This window comes from Spermophilus citellus (genome assembly GCF_964194105.1).
Source record: "Spermophilus citellus genome assembly, chromosome: 1".
Lineage (NCBI taxonomy): Eukaryota > Metazoa > Chordata > Mammalia > Rodentia > Sciuridae > Spermophilus > Spermophilus citellus.
This window is the reverse complement of record NC_138182.1, coordinates 27460374-27481485: the sequence shown is the minus strand read 5'-3', so window position 1 is coordinate 27481485 and position 21112 is coordinate 27460374. Positions and strand designations below refer to the sequence as shown.

Below are 21112 nucleotides of genomic sequence, written 5' to 3'. Positions count from 1 at the left end.
CATTAAAAAAAAAAACACTGAAATGCTATGATGGAAAGAGAAAAATCATAGACTTCTGGGGGAAAGAAAACCGGCCACTTACAGCAGTAATAGAATAAAACTTACAAATCATATTTTCAACCAGAAGAAAATTAACACAGTGACTGGGAACACTGAGAAAATAAGAAAAAGTCCTGCTCATTCTATAGCTAGCCAAGACATCATGTAGAGAAAAGGAATATGTTTGACAAGTAAGGTTTAAGAGTATTGCCCACCTTGTAACCCATCAGAGGAGGTACATAGAAAATATTCTAACCAAGGAGAGTAAATCAGAATATGGAGCTCGACACAGAAAAACTGGGGAAGCAAGAAACCATGACAGTAACGAATAACTAGACAACACGGGTAATGTGGCTAAAATCTGTCATAGGTTTTAAGCAGAAAAATAAATCTTTAACAAAACAAAATTCCACACTCTCTCAGCGTGCAAAAGTATGTATGAGTGTGCATGTGTGTGTGTGGGTGTTTGTGCACATGCGCACGTGTGCATGTGTGAGCATTTACATGCAGATGATGGAGTGGGAAGGACAAAATTAAATGGGAAAACAAAAGTTCTCTTCTCGGTAAGCAAGGGTAGGAGGAATGGGGAAGTAAAAGGCACCGGTATCGGGGGATTATGTGATTTTTATATATTGGTGGAAGAATCCAAATTTAGTAATGACTATATGTGTTAAACACTATCAGTATAATGAAAAATAATATATTTTAAAAATTCACACTATAGGGGGGAAAAAGGAAATTAGGAAAAACAAAACAAGACAACAAAGACTAGAGAACAAAAAAATATTGCGAACAACACAAAATCCAGTATGTAAAACCGTGTACTAACTTTATCCAAAGAATAATTTTCATATTAATTATGATATAAAACTCAGGCCTAAAGTATTGCTATAAATACATTGAAGCAAAGTTACAAAGAAAGATTGGAAGTGAAAGGGGTTCAAGGAGGTACTAAGCAAATGCAAAGGTTAAAAAAAAAAGTATGAATGGCAACATTTTAATATCAAGTAAAATGCAATTCAAACCCAAAAGCATTAACCAGGTTAAAGAAGACAGGGAAAAACTTAATCAGTGAAGAAGCTCTGTGTAAGACATAAACCTCAATAGAATAAACAACGTAGCTGTCATACATATAAAAAAATCCCAGAAATACAAGGAGAAATTGACAAAATTATTTATTGTGGAAAGTTTCTAATATTAATATTTTTCTTTCAAAATTTGACAGTTCAAGTATACAATTAAGGCAAAGATATAAAATATTTGAAAGGTACAACAAATTAAAACTTTCCCTCAAGGATCCAACATGGCCACCGGCGAGGAAGCAGCGATTCCAATGTCTCCACATTAATGGGATCAGAAAGACCCATTGGAACAGCGGCAGTCTACCTACTGAGGAACTTCTAGCAAAATTCCGTTAAGAGGGGACCTGCCGGGAATTGGTAGGTTTATTAGAAGTGTCAGTTTGTCCCAGACAAGTGGATCTTGGCCGGCCACGCGGGCACGGAGGTCCAGTCCCGCAGCCACCTGCCGCTTCTGCAAGCGGCCGGCGGCCCAGAGCGGCGCAGCCCGCCCGAACCCGCAGACAGCACCTGCCATCCCACTGTCCCGGGGAGGCCCTGCTCTCGCTCTGCGAACGGCCACCACACCTGCCAGGCTTGTAGCCACGCGGCCGCAGCTGCCTGGCTCTACAGGCGGCCCCCCCGGCGGGTGCAGAGGTACAATCCCGCGGCCACCAGCTGCTTCAGAAAGCGGCCGGCGGCCCCGAGCGGCGTGGCCCGCCCGAACCCGCAGACGGCACCCGCCATCTCGCCGTCTCGGATCTTAGCCACGCGGCCGCAGCTGCCCGGCTCTATAGGCAGCCCCCGGCGGCCCGGCGCAGCGAGAAGTGTCCCCGCCTGGCCCAGCAGACAGCCCGTGCCCTCCCGGCTCTACTAACAGCCCCGCCCACCCGGCGAACGGTTCCCCCCCCCACCAGACAGCGTGAAGGGAATCTAACCAACCCTTTACGAAATATCGAACTGGGAACTAAAACCAGAGATTGTGTCAGACCAGAGACAAGCCAGTTCCATCGCTCCCTTCAGACACTCCGGCAGGGAGCCAGGGGCCCGCCATAGCAGAGAGGGGAAGTCACCAAAGTTCGGCCAAAGAGATTCCTTCCCAGCGGAATCTACTTTAGCAGGTGTGTGACTCCCACCCACATCAGATACAAACAACCGGGAAACTTCAAAATCTCTCCGTGGGCGTGACTGTAAGGGCCAAAGGACTCTCGACCCCCAACTCCCCCTACTGCCAGTGACGTGGGCGTGACTGTAGGGGCAGAGGGAAGCAGAGAAGACTCCCCACCCCCAACTCCCCCAACTGCCAACTGAGAGGGCGTGACGGTAGGGGCGGAGGGAAACAGAGGACACTCCAGACCCCCAACTCCTCCTACCGCCAGCAGAGTGGTTGTGACTGTAGGGGCTGAGGGAAGTAGAGGGGATCCTCGACCCCCAACTCCTATTACCACCAGCAGCGACACCAATGGTCTTAGCTGCCAGATTCCGAAGGTGTGCCCACCAAAGGGGTCCAGAAAAATTAAACAATTGACTCCCAGACCACAGCTCCACAGCACTGGGGCTTAGATGAATGACAGCGAGAGTGCTCAGTAGTTAGGGAAATAGAGCACTCGGTGGGGCTGAAAGTGTAACCAAATCCTTGGGGAACTTCCTCCAGTGAGCAGGACCTGGCTGGCTGGCAGGAGGAAGGGGAGGAGGGGCCGTAGAAGTGCAACGGCTCTGGACCAACAGGATTGAGAGACTCCCAGGAACCGCCTTACAGGGATTGCTGTTGACACATTGAGGGCAAAACTCAACCCGGAGGGCACAGCTTTGCCTACGGGAAGAGAAGAAAATGGATCTCTAAGACCTAATTTTATTTCCTATTTCATTTTAATTTTTTCTCTCCCTTTTCCCTCTCTCTCTCCCCTTCCAAATTTTACTGCTCTTTCCATTCTCCTCTATGCTATCTATCTCCCTCTCCTTCTTTCTTTTCAAGAACAACTACCTTCCCCTTCCCCCCAACTTTCATCCCAAGCATTACGTCCTCCATTTCGCGTAACTGTCTAAATACAAATAGGTGTGCGCCCTCCCCCCACGCCTGCAAGGTAGCCGGACCTGCAACCCACCAGCAGGTCAGGCCCAGCAACCTGGGAGTGGCAGAGCCACCCCACGCGCCTCCAAGGTAGGCGCACCTGCTACCAACCAGCAGAACAGGCCCAGCAGCCTGCCGATGTGGTAGGCACAGTGCCCCAATTGGAGGAGGAGCAGAGCCCCTGCCCGCACCTGCGGGGGAGACTTTGCAACTATACAAGAGTAATACAAATATATAGGGAGAAAATTCAACAACACAACAGTCTCAGTAAGCAGAAAGAAATGCGAACAGTATGAAGAGACAAGGAAAGAAAGGACCACAAGCAATGCAGGTCAACTCAACGTTAGAAGAGGTAATATCTGCAGCAGATGGAATGTCAGATAAAGAATTCAGGAGATACATGCTTCAGATGATCTGGAGTCTCAAGGAAGACATTAGACAGCAAAATCAGACAATGAAAGATCTCTTCAACAATGAAATACATAAACAAATCCAGGAAGCAAAAGATCAACTATACAGGGAGATAGAGGTTATAAAAAACAAGCAAAGAGAAATCCTAGAAATTCAGGAAGCAATAAACCAACTTAAAAACTCAATTGAGAATACTACCAGCAGAGTAGAACACTTAGAAGATAGAACATCAGACAATGAAGACAAAGTATTTCAACTTGAAAAGAACATAGACAGCTCAGCAAGACTGTTAAGGAACCATGAGCAGAACATCCAAGAAATATGGGATAACATAAAGAGACCAAACTTAAGAGTCATTGGGATACAGGAGGGCACAGAGCTCCAAACCAAAGGAATGAGAAATCTATTCAATGAAATAATTCGAGAAAACTTCCCAGACTTGAAGAACAAGAAAGAATCCCAAATCCTAGAAGCCTACAGGACGCCGAATGTGCATAATCATAAGAGATCCACACCTAGACACATTATAATGAAGATGCCCAACATACATAATAAGGAGAGAATTTTAAAAGCTACAAGAGAAAGGAAGCAGTTTACATTTAGGGGTAAACCAATCAGGATAACAGCTGATCTCTCAACACAGACTTTGAAAGCTAGAAGATCCTGGAATAACATATTTCAAACACTGAAAGAAAATGGGTTCCAACCAAGAAATGTGTATCCAGCAAAATTAAGCTTCAAGATGGAAGATGAAATTAAAACCTTCCACAATAAACAAAAGTTAAAAGAATTTGCAGCTAGAAAACCATCTCTCCAAAAAATCCTCAGCAAAACATTACAGGAAGAGGAAATGGAAAATAACAATGAAAACCAACAGTGGGAGGAAGGACAGTAAAGGGGGGGAAATAATCAAAGAGGAAAACAAACCATATTCAGTAACATAAATAAACAAATATGGCTGGAAGGATAACCCATATCTCAATAATAACCCTAAATGTTAATGGCTTAAACTCACCAATAAAGAGACACAGGCTAGTAGAATGGATCACAAAACATGACCCAACAATATGCTGCCTATAGGAGACGCATTTGATAGGAAAAGATATACATAGACTGAAGGTGAAAGGTTGGGAAAAATCATATCACTCATATGGACTTCGGAAACAAGCAGGAGTGTCCATACTCATATCAAATAAAATAGATTTCAAACCAAAGTTAATCAAAAGGGATAAAGAGGGACACTACATACTGGTCAAGGGAACCATACAACAACAAGACATAACAATCATAAATATATATGCCCCAAACAACGGTGCTGCTATGTTCATCAAACAAACTCTTCTCAAGTTCAAGAGTCTAATAGACCACCATACAATAACCATGGGAGACTTCAACACATCTCTCTCACCACTGGACAGATCTTCCAAACAAAAGTTGAATAAGGAAACTATAGAACTCAATAACACAATTAACAACCTAGACTTAATTGACATATTTAGAATATACCACCCAACATCAAGCAGTTACACTTTCTTCTCAGCAGCACATAGATCCTTCTCAAAAATAGATCATATATTATGTCACAGGGCAACTCTTAGACAATATAAAGGAGTAGAGATAATACCATGCATCTTATCTGACCATAATGGAATGAAACTGAAAATCAATGATAAAAGAAGGAAGGAAAAATCATGCATCACTTGGAGAATGAACAATAGGTTACTGAATGATCAATGGGTTATAGAAGACATTAAGGAGGAAATTAAAAAATTCTTAAGAGATAAATGAAAACACAAACACAACATATCGGAATCTATGGGACACATTGAAAGCACTTCTAAGAGGAAAATTCATTGCATGGAGTTCATTCCTTAAAAAAAGAAAAAACCAACAAATAAATGATCTCATACTTCATCTCAAAATCCTAGAAAAAGAAGAGCAAAACAACAGCAAAAGAAGTAGAAGGCAAGAAATAATTAAAATCAGAGCTGAAATTAATGAAATCGAAACAAAAGAAACAATTGAAAAAATTGATAAAACTAAAAGTTGGTTCTTTGAAAAAATAAATAAGATTGACAGACCCTTAGCCATGCTAACGAAGAGAAGAAGAGAGAGAACTCAAATTACTAGCATATGGGATGAAAAAGGTAATATCACAACAGACACTTCAGAAATACAGAAGATAATCAGAAATTATTTTGAATCCTTATACTCCAATAAAATAGAAGATAGTGAAAGCATCGATAAATTTCTTAAGTCATATGATCTGCCCAGATTGAGACAGGAGGATATAGACAACCTAAACAGACCAATATCAATTGAGGAAATAGAAGAAACCATCAAAAGATTACCAACTAAGAAAAGCCCAGGACCAGATGGGTATACAGCAGAGTTTTACAAAACCTTTAAAGAGGAACTAATACCAATACTTTTCAAGCTATTTCAGGAAATAGAAAAAGAGGGAGAACTTCCAAATTCATTCTACGAGGCCAACATCACCCTGATTCCTAAACCAGACAAAGACACTTCAAAGAAAGAAAACTACAGACCTATATCTCTAATGAACCTAGACGCAAAAATCCTCAATAAAATTCTGGCGAATCGGATACAAAATCATATCAAAAAAAATTGTACACCATGATCAAGTAGGATTCATCCCTGGGATGCAAGGCTGGTTCAATATACGGAAATCAATAAATGTTATCCACCACATCAGTAGACTTAAAAATAAGAGCCATCTGATCATCTCGATAGATGCGGAAAAAGCATTCGACAAAGTACAGCATCCCTTTTTGTTCAAAACTCTCGAAAAAATAGGGATAACAGGAACATACCTCAACATTGTAAAAGCAATCTACGCTAAGCCCCAGGCTAGCATCATGCTGAATGGAGAAAAATTGAAGGCATTCCCTCTAAAATCTGGAACAAGACAGGGATGCCCTCTCTCACCACTATGTTCAACATAGTTCTCGAAACACTGGCCAGAGCAATTAGACAGACGAAAGAAATTGAAGGCATAAAAATAGGAAAAGAAGAACTTAAATTATCACTATTTGCAGATGACATGATTCTATACCTAGCAGACCCAAAAGGGTCTACAAAGAAACTATTAGAGCTAATAAATGAATTCAGCAAAGTGGCAGGATATAAAATCAACACGCATAAATCAAAGGCATTCCTGTAAATCAGTGACAAACCCTCTGAAATGGAAATGAGGACAACCACTCCATTCACAATATCCTCAAAAATAATAAAATACTTGGGAATCAACCTAACAAAAGAGGTAAAAGACTTATACAATGAAAACTACAGAACCCTAAAGAGAGAAATTGAAGAAGATCTTAGAAGATGGAAAAATATACCCTGTTCATGGATAGGCAGAACTAACATCATCAAAATGGCGATATTACCAAAAGTTCTCTATAGGTTTAATTCAATGCCAATCAAAATCCCAATGGCATTTCTTGTAGAAATAGAGAAAGCAATCATGAAATTCATATGGAAAAATAAAAGACCCAGAATAGCAAAAACAATGCTAAGCAGGAAGTGTGAATCAGGTGGTATAGCCATACCAGACTTCAAACTATAATACAGAGCAATAGTAACAAAAACAGCATGGTATTGGTACCAAAACAGGCGGGTGGACCAATGGTACAGAATGGAGGACACAGAAACCAACCCACAAAACTACAACTTTCTTATATTTGATAAAGGGGCTAAAAGCATGCAATGGAGGAAGGATAGCATCTTCAACAAATGGTGGTGGGAAAACTGGAAATCCATATGCAACAAAATGAAACTGAATCCCTTTCTCTCGCCATGCACAAAAGTTAACTCAAAATGGATCAAGGAGCTTGATATCAAACCAGAGACAAGGCATCTGATAGAAGAAAAAGTTGGCTACGACCTACATACTGTGGGGTCGGGCTCCAAATTCCTCAATAGGACACCCATAGCACAAGAATTAATATCTAGAATCAACAAATGGGACTTGCTCAAACTAAAAAGTTTTTTTCTCAGCAAAAGAAACAATAAGAGAGGTAAATAGGGAGCCTACATCATGGGAACAAATCTTTACTCCTCACACTTCAGATAGAGCCCTAATATCCAGAGTATATAAAGAACTCAAAAAATTAGACAATAAGATAACAAATAACCCAATCAACAAATGGGCCAAGGACCTAAACAGTCACTTCTCAGAGGAGGACATACAATCAATCAACAAGTACATGAAAAAATGCTCACCATCGCTAGCAGTCAGAGAAATGCAAATCAAAACCACCCTAAGATATCATCTCACTCCAGTAAGATTGGCAGCCATTATGAAGTCAAACAACAACAAGTGCTGGCGAGGATGTGGGGAAAAGGGTACACTTGTACATTGTTGGTGGGACTGCAAATTGGTGCAACCAATTTGGAAAGCAGTATGGAGATTTCTTGGAAAGCTGGGAATGGAACCACAATTTGATCCAGCTATTCCCCTTCTAGGTCTATTCCCTAAAGACCTAAAAACAGCATGCTACAGGGACACTGCTACATCGATGTTCATAGCAGCACAATTCACAATAGCAAGACTGTGGAACCAACCTAGATGCCCTTCAATAGACAAATGGATAAAAAAAAAATGTGGCATTTATACACAATGGAGTATTACTCTGCATTAAAAAATGACAAAATTATAGAATTTGGAGGGAAATGGATGGCATTAGAGCAGATTATGCTAAGTGAAGCTAGCCAATCCCTAAAAAACAAATGCCAAATGTCTTCTTTGATATAAGGAGAATAACTAAGAACAGAGTAGGGAAGAAGAGCATGAGAAGATGACTAACATTAAACAGGGATGAGAGGTGGGAGGGACAGGGAGAGAGAAGGGAAATTGCTTGGAAATGGAAGGAGACCCTTAGGGTTATACAAAATTACATACAAGAGGAAGTGAGGGGAAAGGGAAAAAGAATACAAGGGGGAGAAATGAATTACAGTAGAGGGGGTAGAGAGAGAAGAGGGGAGGGGACGGGAGGCGGGATAGTAGAGGATAGGAAAGGCAGCAGAATACAACAGACATGAGTATGTCAATATGTAAATCAGTGGAAGTGTAACTGATGTGACTCTGCAATCTGTATACGGGGTAAAAATGGGAGTTCATAACCCACTTGAATCAAAGTGTGAAATATGATATATCAAGAACTATGTAATGTTTTGAACAACCAATAAAAAAAATAATTTTAAAAAATTAAAAAAAAATTTCCCTCATATTCATGTTAACACAAAAATTAATCATATATTGGATGAATGGCATTGAAGAAAACTTTGATAAACTTCCCAACGCAGATGCATTTATTTTACTCCATTCAAAAAAGAAATCAACAATCAGAATATTTTTTAAAATCTTCTAGTTATTGGGAAGTTAATAAATCTGTTCCACACAAATCCTGGTTCAAAGAGGAAATAAAAATTGAAAACAAAAAATCAAGATCCAAAGGTAAAAACATTATATCAAAATCTATCAGATACAGCTAAAGCTATGTGCAGAGGGAAATTTGTAGCCTTAAATGACTTTATTATTAAAAAACAAAACAAATCCACAGGCTCAAAACCATCACAAGCATTTGGAGTAATACGTATCCATTTTTTCTTGATTTTTCTAGGTAGGCCCCATCGCTTCCACTGATTTTCTGGTTTTCATCACTGAGCAATTTCCCTCTTTCATTTCTTTCTTGATGCCACAGTAAGAATGGATAAAGTGATCAAGAATTTCTCTGTCTGAAAATCACGAAGAAGAAAATCCAGATAAAAATTTCATGCAAGTATTTAAATGCTAAATAGAAAAATTCTAGGAAGGAGGCGAATATCTGATAATAGTACTAGATTTACAAATTTGATGGCAATCAAAAGAATCAAAGGATAATTATGTTTAATACCTAAAGAAGTACAGATGCATAATCGTTAAGGAGTAAATTTAATATTCAAGGTATTAGAAAGATTTTAGAATGGAACAGAAGTAAGTCTCAGTGCTGTGCTGGCCAGTGTTAACAAGTCACTAACCTCTCCCCTTCTCCATTCCCTCATCTTGGAACACAGCCCACAGTACTTACCTTACCCTCCCGCAGGGATGGGTTAAGGATGTGTGTGAGGCACCTAGATGATGCGTGGCCCATCAAAGACATCTAACAGCCCTATCCTTTATCCTGGCTGTACGGTAATAAACATTGGTGATAAACAATTGAGACTTACACCTAAAGTTTCACAGAAGCTAGCCTGTTTTTCTATCCACCAAAGCCGGTGTGTTTTGTTATTCTTGAGAGATGACTGTTGAACCCTGGGAATGTCCTTCAGCTCCCTGGCTCCCACTTCCTCATCTATGAAATGGAAGAGTCTTTCATGGTTCTGAACATCTGTGATTCCCTAATTTTAATTTCATGTCTTGTCAGCAATACAGAGTGGAGCTGTAAAATTTGGTTCACTTCTAGAAATTGTCATGTGTGCAGTCAAAGCCAAAAAGAAGAAGAGTGCAAGTGATAACGTATAAAGCTCAATGTTTACATCTTCCTGCTCAATGTCACAAAAGGCAGCAGGAGTCCCTAGATCCCTAGATGTATGTGTGTGTGTGTGCACGTGCATGCACACATATGCATGTGTTTTCTCTCCAACTATATTTGCATTTATTTGTCTTTGCAGTCCCATGTTTAATTTTGAACAGCCTCTACCTTTCCCCATACTTTTTTGATGCCAGTACTTTTCCACTGAGGTACCCTTTCTATAAAAATTAATGCACTGATCTTTCATGTACAGTCGGATCAACTGATACTTACACACTTATGTGCCACACCCATATGAAAATGTCAACTATCCCACCATCCCAGAAGATCTTCCATGTTTCTTCCCAGTCAATAGCTTACACCTCAAGACTGCTGCTGTTCTGATTTCTTTTAATCAAAGACAAGATTTGCCTGTTGTAGACCTTCCCCATCAGTGAAATCATATAGGTGGTGTGTTTTTTTTTAAAGTCTTTCTTCACTCTTCATGGTATACAGCTTTCTTTATTTTATTTGTTGAAATTACAATGGTTTATTTCCTTTTTTTAATATATTTTTTATTTTTTAGTTTTCGGTGGACACACATCTTTGTTTTGTATGTGGTGCTGAGGATCGAACCTGGGCCACATGCATGCCAGGCGAGCGCGCTACCGCTTGAGCCATATTCCCAGCCCCTAGGTGGTGTTTTGTGTCTGGCTTTTTTCATTCGGCATGTTTTTATGGCTCATACATTTTGTTGTATACATTAGTAATTTGTTCCTTTTTATTCTCACTATGTTAATATGTCATAATTGATCTATCCATTTTCCTGCTGATAGGGATTTGAGTCGTATCCAGTTTGGGGGTACTGAGAATAAAGGGGTTATAAACATTTTCATATGAGTCTTTTTGAGGACCTGTGCTTTCTTTTCTCTAAGGTAAATATCCAGAAGAGGAATTTTTGAGTCATGAAAGAGTCATATGTTCAACACTGCCTGATCTGTTTCCAAAGTGATTATACTGTTTGATATTCCCCCAAAGTCTGGGAGTTCTGATTGCTCCATGTCATCCACAACTGCTATCATCAATTCTTTTCAGTTTAAGCACTGTCTCTAGTTTTAAACTTTATAGTAAAGATTTTATTTTAAAATAAGCAAAAGAAAAAATTCCCTCTTTCCAATACCAAAGATATGTATACAAGATGAATCAAGTATGGCATGCATTAGTGAAAAGGATGAGATTGTGTAAAATATAATGTCAACTTAAGTTGACAACTACCCCCAAAGACTGCCAATTGTAACTCAAGGGCTACCCATGTTTATTATGTACAGATGCAGGCTTGTGTCTTCATGGTTTTATCAATGCTGTTCCCTTTGCTAGGAAGGGCTTTGCCTCTTCTCATTGTGAATCTAGATTCATCTCTTCTGAGTAGCTTTTCCTCATTTCCTGAACCCTTGTGCACTCTCAGGACTAAGAGTACCCCACATGGGCTTCCCATATAACCAAAGATCCCTTGCTTATAGCCTACAACATTAAAACTACACATCCGTCTCTCACACCAGGCAAGGAGCTTCCCAATAAGAGGGTTTATTTTTCACTCATTATTTATCTTTGTATCAAATGAACATTATAGGTCTTCAATTAATAAAGTTTGTTGAGTGATTAAATAAATGCATTTTGGGTAGCACTGGAGATTAAAGCCAGGGCCTCACACGTGCTCTACCACTGAGCTACATCCTCAGACCAATAAGTGCATTCTTCATTACTGGGAGCCATCCATGACCCATGCGTAAACTGAGTGATGTTGAAACCATTAGGCAGGGAAGCCTGGTTTGGGGAACTCCCAGTCAGAATCCACTAGCTTGAGAACGCCCTACCCATGTGGTACTCTGTTCTAGTTCACCATTTAAGTTCTAGCTTAGCTATGGAGATGGGACTGACCCATTAGAGCCACACAGACTCCCAGAGATGGGGAGATGGGTATGGCTTGCCAAAACGCCATTCAACCTGTTTACTGCAGGACTCCTGCGCCATACCAAGAAGCAAGCACAGAACCAAGACTCCTCCCACTGAAACTTTATCCCTGCCTTTGATGTACTCCCCCCTTAAATAAAGAACTGGGGCCTTTTTCAATTATTCAGTCCTAGCTCCCATCAGGACTGGAAGACCCATCAGATGCTCCCCTTTTTATATCTAATTTCTGGCTTTGTTTTTATTTCTTACTGATTATTTCAGACCTTTTATTTCCCAGGCAGCTCATACCTCCTGAGTAAGAACCTACCCTGCTGGGGTTGCTGGTCACCTCGTTATAATTAATACTACAAAGAAATACCTTCTTGACAGCCCTATTCACAGGAGTTTGTGTTGGAAAAAAAGATGGGGAAGGAGTAGCAGCTTAAAAATTTCATAGAAAACCAGACTTCAGAGAAATTTATCTTTAAAAAAAAAATTTGGTGATGCTGGGGATTGAACCCAGGGCCTTGTGCATGTGAGGCAAGCACCAAGTACTCTACCAACTGAGCTATATCGCTAGCCCCAGATATTTTTATCTTTTAAGTGGGAAAAAAGGTAGATTACAGAATCTTTACCAATGGATAACAGACACCCAAAGAGAGTAATAAGCTTTTGGGTGGTCTGAATCAGACCTAGGGATTAAAACAATTTGGAAAACAGACTGGTCACTAGACAGATCTAATCCAATCTCTTCAAGTCACAAATGAACTGTGGAGGATCCCTTATCAAAAATTCTTAAGACCAGATGTGTTTCATAATTCTGATTTTTTTAAAAAAAATTTAGAATGTATTTGTATAAATACAATGAAATATCTTGGGGATGGAACCCGAGTCTAAACATGAAATTCACCTGTGCTTCGTATACACCTTATCCACATAGCCCACAGGTAATTTTATACAATATTTTTGGTGCACCTGGGTTTTAAGTGCAGCCCATCCCATGAAGCCAGGTGTGGAGTTTTCCACCTGTGGCATCACCTCTGTGCTCACAAAGCTTTGGATTTCAGATTTTTGGATGAAGGATGCTCAACTTTTACCAAATGTGGCAACAGAGTTAATGGGAATAGAATGTTCGTTTCCCTTAGCCACTTTCTCCTCCTCTCTCCTTCCCCAGGATCTTTCATCTTCCTGGAGTCTTCCCTATCCGTCCTCACCTTTCCTTCTCTCCAGACTATTCTCCAACCTGTCTCAGGCCTTTACTGAAGGTGAACGCTGGTCTTTCCACCCTTTGTCTCTCTCTCAAAATATTCCTGTTCTGGGCTCCTATTCCAACAGGCCTACGACCCATGAAGGGTAATCCAGTAAAATGATTCAAACTGAGCTGATAATAACTGAGCCTGCCACATCTGCCAGGTGTTTTATTCTCTGCTTACTCAGTACCATCAAAAAAAGGAAAAAAATAAAAATAAAAAAGCACCTCTGAGATCTTCACCAGCTGAAAAGCATCCGTGTCATCCCTGACATTAGAAAATACAAGAGGTTTGGGGCACGATGCAAAGGTAGCCTCCTACTTGCTAGTCAGTGTCTAACCCAGCCAGCACGGATGAGTGAGCCATTCTAAAGTGAAGAGAGATGCGAAACCCACAGGAAGCAGCTCCTCTGTCCGCCCACGTCAGCGCAAAATAGCTGAATGCTGGGCCATGAGCTTTCAGGTACCTGTCCCCAGTGCTGTCCTAAGGCAACCCAGGCACCTTGAAGGATGAAGATGCAGGCTGAGCAGAGGTTCCACCCTTAGGGGACATCACCAAGGCTCAGGCTGCATACGACACAGAGAGGAGACCAAGGTGCCCAGCAGCCACCGTGGCTCCCCAGGGGCAGAAGTGGTGGCTGCGATTCTATGGCCAGTCCCTGGGCAGAAGGAAGCATCTGCTTAGGGAAAGACAGAAACAGTCCTGCTGTAGGTCCCCACAGATTTGCCTCCTGGAAGTGGAATGAGCTCTTTGTAAAGTACAGAGGATGGTTTACATGTCTGCCACAAAGCTGAGCAAAGAGTGAGGAAGCAGCTGGGGCTTGCGCTGAGCTTTCTCTCTGCTTTCAGGATGAGACCAGAAGACCTCCAGGAATCTCCTGTTTTCCTTCTGATGTGACAAACTGGCCCAGAGACATGTGTTAAGAGGCATCAGGATCCCACCTGAAAATATCCACTTCTGCCTCAGTATGAGGCAAAACATCTGCTTTTCGGGTTTCCCTGAAACCTACCATTCAAGCACTTTTAAGGGTAGAAAAATACCTGCTTTTTCTCCCCAACCTAGACACACGCATGTGTGCACACACACACACACAGGAATGCACACATGCACATACCCCTCCCTTTCAATCTTGTTTGGAGCAGAAAAATCCAGAAACAAAGGGTGGGTTTCAGTGAAAATTTCAGAAGAATCATGTGTCTGTCTGGGGACAACTGGGAACCCAAGAGAAGCAGGTGGACGACAGAGCAGCTGGAGGGCTGCAGAGGAGCTGGGGGAAGTCCTGACCCTAGGCCTGGTCCCGGGGCACAAAAGAGCTGATGACCCCACATGCCCTTGAGCACAAATATGGGTGCAGGAGATGACCCTTGGGTGCAGGGGAAAACAGCAGAACCTCTGTTTATATTTTTTTTACTTCCTAAACTCTAAGTTTTCTAATGGGCCTGATACACTAGCTCATGTAAAAAAAAAAAAAAAAAAATATATATATATATATATATATATATATATATATATATATATATATATATATATATCCATCTTGGGGCATGTATTTAAACAGGACCTGTGACCCCTCACAGAGGGAGCTATGGGAAGAGCTCTGCTTCCTCACACTCCTTCAATCCCCAAGTTCATATTTTATACACACTCAGTTGGACAACCAGTTACCCCTGCGATGTTCCCAAATCCATCCCCACCCCACCCCTGCTCAGCCCGGGGATGGGTAAGTGTTATGAAGAGGAGGAACGACACCATCCTGAAAATGGAATGGCTCTCTGGCAGGTGTGAAAAATGGAGGTTCTCAGATAGTGTCAACAGCTGTCACAAAAATGAGCCACCAAATAGGAAATAGTGGGGGGGGGGGAATAAACAAAACATGAGATAATACAGTCATCCACTAGAGAAATCAATTAGCTGGAAGAAAAAGAGAAGCCATCCTGGAATAATTCAACTTCAGGCAAAATGGGTTGGGAATGAGTGAAAAGCTCTACCTCCTTTTTAATAAGTGGGAATGAAGTCACTGGGCCTCTCTTAGGGAAAAGGTTTTCAATAGGTTGAGGTTCACGCAACACTTGGGGATTTTTTTAAAAAGCAATTTTTTTATGGCTAGAAATGGGGACAATTGCTATTTTAGTATAAAGCAATGTGCTACGATCTGTAAATGAAATGGGAAACTTTAGACTCCATCTTACCTTTGTCAGAAACAGTCTTAAGGTAGTTATTGATTTGCCAGGGCGTGATGGAGTTCAAGATCATTGAGAAGTCCAGGCGGTCCTTCCCGTAGTCACTTTGGTAAGTGGTCTGCTTCTTTGTACGTTCTTGGGTCCTCATGTAGCTGTGCAGCACCGAAGGGACTACAGAAACACAAGGGAAGGACTGACGCAGCGGCTGTCACCCAAGCAGAGAACTCTTGTCCCGCTTGTTAGAACCTGCCCCTGGCAACCCTGACCGAAGTTGGAGGTCACTCTGCATCACTCTGCATACTTCACGACGCTGGAAACTAAGGTGCTGTGTGAGTCTGATTCCTCCAGTAACTAGGGGCTGCGCAAAGCTGCTGAGACTTCCAGACTGTTGCCATTAGAAGAGGGAGGGATGGGGCACAAGAAGTTGTTCTGACGTGAGCTCATATGCAGGTCAGTGTTGGGATGGCAGTGGGCACCACCAGGTTAATAAACAACCACCTTCCTAGAAACACCTTGGTCTTTCAGGACATGTCCTGTGCAAACTTGGGTTGGTGCACTGAGACACCTCCTCCCGGTGGCCTGGGAATCAGTCTTGGGATGAGCAGTTTGGAAGAAAAATGATATTTACAGCCAGCACTCACTGTCCGTTCAGACTAGGAGAGGTAAGAGGTGTGGGCAACCCAAGGCGCTTATATTTGATAATGAATATTGTTATTCTAATGTGGATTCTGATACTTATAGAGCTAACATGTTTTTAAAATGAAGACATGATACAAAAATCCAATTTCTACAACTTTCTCAAGCTTTTGGTAACCCTCGGAAACACCTTCAATACTGTTTCCAGTCTCAGGTTCCCCTATTAAACGGGCCATTGGCCACATAAAAGGACCAAACTATTGAGGGGTTTTGATGCTCCTTCCTGAGATGAGTGTCTGTAGGGTCTGGAAATGCTTTAACTGGAAAAGAAGACGACTAAGAAGTTCTATGATGACCTTTTTATAGAATAATAGATTTCTGCTACTAGTTAACCTCCATGAAAAGAAGAAGAATCAATGACTAGAAGTTTAGCCGGGAATATTCCAGCTATGGGAACAGTGCAAGGCTTGGAACATGGAGCACTACCCTGAATGCGAGGGGCATGTCAACCCTCAGCAAGGATGGGGTGCAGGCAATTCACGAGTGCCCTGAGGCTCTAGACGAGGTAACTTCTGGACCACCCTTTAGCTCCAGGATGCTAGGCTTCCACTCTGAAATTCTTCTGTCTCAGGGACTATCTGGTCCCAATTCTTCAGAAGACACCAAGTTTTCTTCTTAACCAAAAGCTTGGAGAGGACTTGGTCATGGAACTTTTAAACACTTTCGGGATTGCCCAAGAACACTCAAACAGATGAGTGCTAAATCTGAAGACGCTGGAGGGAGGGAGGGTGCCCTCTGAACCCAGCAAGGTTCGGACTGCCCGCCAGGATCACGGCCATTCCCTGTGACCATTATCAAATTTGGCCGCCAGGGCTGCTGCATCAAGGAATCTTGGAGCAAAGGGATAGTGAAACTGGGCTACAAAAGCGGCAACTGCCCATTTCTAAAAATTGTTTTTCATGCTGTTTCTCAGGATGCAGGCGCAGACCTCGAGAGCCAAGAAGAACCCAAAGTCTGCTACCAGTGAAACCTGAAGAAAGGGAACCCAGCCTCATCGATGGCAATTAGAACCCAGGGGCTCCGATGGCAGGTGCAGGATGGACCAGAATAAAGGAGAGACAGGAAGCGGCCCAATCACAAAGCATCCACAAGCTACACCTGGCCTGGTGTGCAGGGTGCAGACTGCTCCACAAAGACTCGGCGTTACACCCAGGCAGTCCTCTTACTCCTCACCCCTGCTAAACTTCAATTCCTTTGCTAAGGGCCATCAGGGAGACAAATCTGAGTAGGCCTCCTCCCACCCCCTTGTTGACTGATCTACAATAAATTTCTCTCTTTGTGCAAAAACCTGTGCCATGGTACTGGCTTCCGTGTGTGCCAGGGAGCAAGCCCTTGCGTGGTATCTACGGGATCTTTGGAGTTATTTTTAAAACCACAGGTGTACTTACCTAGACCTTTAGAAGCAGCTGACAGGTTGGAGTAGCATCCATATCGGAAGTTAAAATCCTGCGACTCAGGAATTTTAGCTGGAATTTGGTAATTCCGTCGAAATTCAGTGTCTGGGGGCCGGGGAAGGTACTTTTTCCAGTCCAAACACACCGGAGAACTGTTCTTAATCTCCTGAACTGGGTAGAATGGAAAAGGGAAGAAATAAAAAAAATACTCCTTGTAACCTATTTCTGAGTAGCATTTCTTTCCATTTTGCTTCTGGCAATAGCTTCCAATTTGCCAGACAGACCCCTCATCCCCACCCCCCACCCCCCCACACACACACCTCTTGTATTTAGAAGAATGGTCAGTGTGCTTTTTATGAATACTTAACTTATTTTCTTCTTTCTCAGAAGGTAGGGTATCCTCACATAATTATAAGCAGTCCCTAATGAATATATCTGTCTGCCCCTTAGAGTACCCCTTGTTCTGCTCTGTGAGCACAGAAGGCGTTGATTATCCCCCTGCCAGTCTCTGGAGCAGGGGTGAGGGGCAGAGAGGGAGAAGGGATAAAGATTTTGGATATGACTCATGTTGCCATTTGAAACACAGGATGCCCAGTTTAATTTGAATTTCAGACAAACCATGAATACTTTTTTCATATGAGTAATTACTCATTATCTACTACATATCATTATTCATATTTAACTGGGCAGCTTATATTTTTATTTGCTTAACCTATCAACCCCAGATGGGGTGGTATGTATCATCCTCATCACCTGGAAAAGAACCATTGAAAGCTTATCTGGTATAGGGCTAGGGGACATCATTGTTATTAGTGATAATAACATTATTTCTTTGAAATAATAATCTACTAAAAACATTCATTAAATATACCATCATTAAATGAAGCACTGATTAAACATGAGTTTCACAAACATGACAGAGAAGCCACAAGCCAACTCATTTAGTTATATTCACCCTTCATTTTTGCTGGCAAAGCCTTAGTTCGGGGGCATATTATAAAACACCATCTTTATTCAGAAAAATAAAGATGTTAAAAAGATGGGTTTCATGAGCAATGTCTAACCAGTGGAAATGCTTGTTGACACTAAACTCAATTCTCTTGAAAACTAATTTTCAATAGGACTTTTCCAAATAAAATTCTAATAAACACTGTATGTCAAAGGGTTCATACAATGGCATCTACTGGTCTACACTGTGTATCAAAGGATACATTATTGCATCTACCAGCACATGACAACATTTAAAATACTGATTTTTTTAAAATAAGCTCTCTGTCTAGACCAGCAAAGGTGAAGTTCATTACACCAAGCTGCCCCTAACTTTGGATGACCCAGGAGAAAAAAGATGCAGGTGCTCAATGGCCTCAAAATGACCTCAGAAACTGCCCATGGAGATACTTTGGAAAACCATCTGGTATTGTTCCCAGTAACTTGCATCTCTAACTTGTTTTTTGCCATTTACTAATAGCTTTATAGGAGAAAAACAAATTTATGTTGAAATACATCATGCCTGTGTCTCTCTCCCTGTCCCCCAGGGCAACCATTCAATAGCGAATGTTTTCATTCCCCAGATGTGTTGTGTGCTTCTTGCCAAGGTGATTAATAATGAAGTCATTGTTCTACCTTCAGACAACCCCAAACCAGTGTGATTAAAGAGATATCTCCAGGACCAACAGATATGGGACATGATAAGTCTTGCAACCACAACAGGAGGAACTGTGGAGAGGTTCGAATCTCCTGGGAAGGGTCTCTAGAACAGATCCCTGCGGATCCTCATCTCAGACGCTGAGCAGCTCCCGAAGTGGGAGTGCCAGGCTCTTCACTGTGAACAGACTTCCCGTGTTTTTAGGAATCACTGAGTCAGAGCTCTGCACAGGGTGCCACGGAAGCCCAGAGAAGAGTGAAAGAGGAGGAAGACGAATGGCAGATAGCCGCTGGGAGGGGCCCTGACAAAGGGTCAGCATGGGGCGAAACACACAGTGGGCCCCTGGTGTGTGGCTGGCGGAGTGCAGGGCGCCCTGGGCAGGACGGAGAGTTGAGGGTGACATGGAGAAGTGACTTGGGAGCTGGCTGGGGAGAGTCTTGGAGGTCTTTTTACATGGACCAGGATGGACCAGCACAGAAGTGGGATCAGTGGAGATGAGGACCTAGAAAAGGCATAACTCAGGACCTACACATACTTTAAGTTCCTTTGAAGGCAGAGATTAAGCTTTATTCTTCATTTATTCTCTGTACTTCTCACATTAATAGACCTCATTAAATATTTACTAAATTTATGAGTGAATGACAAAAACCAACCGGAAACATAATTGCTATGGATTAGCACTTAAAGTCTTTTGAACCACACTCTGGCAACTGCCTCTGTGATATATGTGTAAGGTAACTCCCAGTCGACTGTAATCTTGCTCCTTAGCCTGGGCTTAGTGTTTCTCAGCTAATACTTTCGTTGTCTTTATAAAAATTTCTTGTTAATGAGCTCCTTCAGGCATAACTAAGAAGGGAGGTTCTTCATACAAAGGGACCAAATGAATGACTGAAGCCCCCCATCCTGGTGCTGAAGTAGAGACAGATGAGATAACCATGATCCAGAGCTAAGCTGGCTGAAGGCCTCACCCAAGGGGTCATCTGTGCTCCTCAGAGGCTCAGTTCCCTTTGGTTTCTCTCCACTTGAAAACTGTACCAGTAAATTTTCCCTGAAAAGGAAACTGGCCCATTTAGATCAGGCAGGGCTCTGCAGAAAGGCTCAAGCCAAAAGTAACGTAGAGCAAGGAACATTCAAAACAATTAGGACCATTGGCAGCGATACTCTAAAGCCAAGTGGGATATGGTTCTAGTGTCTTTACCAACTGTTCTAACTCATCAAAGCCAAGTTCTCCAAGTGTGAATGTGAAAACAAGCATCTTGCTTAGTGTGGTAGCACGTGCCTGTAATCCCAGCAACTTGGGAGGCTGAGGCGGGAGGATTACAAATTTGAGACCAGCCTGAGCAACTCAGTGAGACCCTATTTCAAATTTTTTTAAAAATGAAAACAACAGGGGTTGTAGCTCAACAGTAAAGCATCCTTGGGTTCAATCCCCAGTATCAACCAACCAAACAACAAACAAAAAAGCACCTTTTGGTATTTCTCATTCTTTTGCCTTAATTCAATATTCAATAATGAGGATACCAAGCTAAGACACAGTCCCCGTGCCTCAGAAGCTTAAAGTCTTAGAGAAAATAAGCACACAGAACATAACCGCAATACTATGTGATAAATGCAATACTATGTGATAAGTCCTTCAAAAGAGGTTAGAATGGGGCTACAAAAACACTGAGACAAAACTGGAGACCAGAGAAGGCTTCCAGGACAGAAATGACACCTGCGTGTAGACTCCAGTGGTGGGCAGACATGCTGACAGGAGGAAGGGGGACACTCTGCACAGGAAGCAACAACGCATGCAGGCAGGAGGAGGCAGCAGTGCAGTCTCAAGAGGGTTGTGGGGACAGGTGGGGGGAGACTGGCGGGAGGCTGGACAGGGGAAAAGGGTATCCATTATGCAAATTTTTAA

General features: G+C 42.1%; 1 protein-coding gene across 1 annotated transcript in view; it reads right to left on the bottom strand.

The window, feature by feature from the left end:
• Positions 1–9210: 9210 nt before the first annotated feature.
• The window catches only part of TEX26 (testis expressed 26), a gene marked incomplete at its 5' end in the record, with an annotated part of 38833 nt that continues 26931 nt past the window's right edge, over positions 9211–21112 (bottom strand). The window contains 3 exons of the mRNA XM_081260404.1: positions 9211–9339; positions 15484–15645; positions 17559–17735. Coding sequence (XP_081116530.1) covers positions 9221–9339; positions 15484–15645; positions 17559–17735 — 458 coding nt within the window. The 3' untranslated portion in view covers positions 9211–9220. The remainder of the gene's footprint in view (positions 9340–15483; positions 15646–17558; positions 17736–21112) is intronic.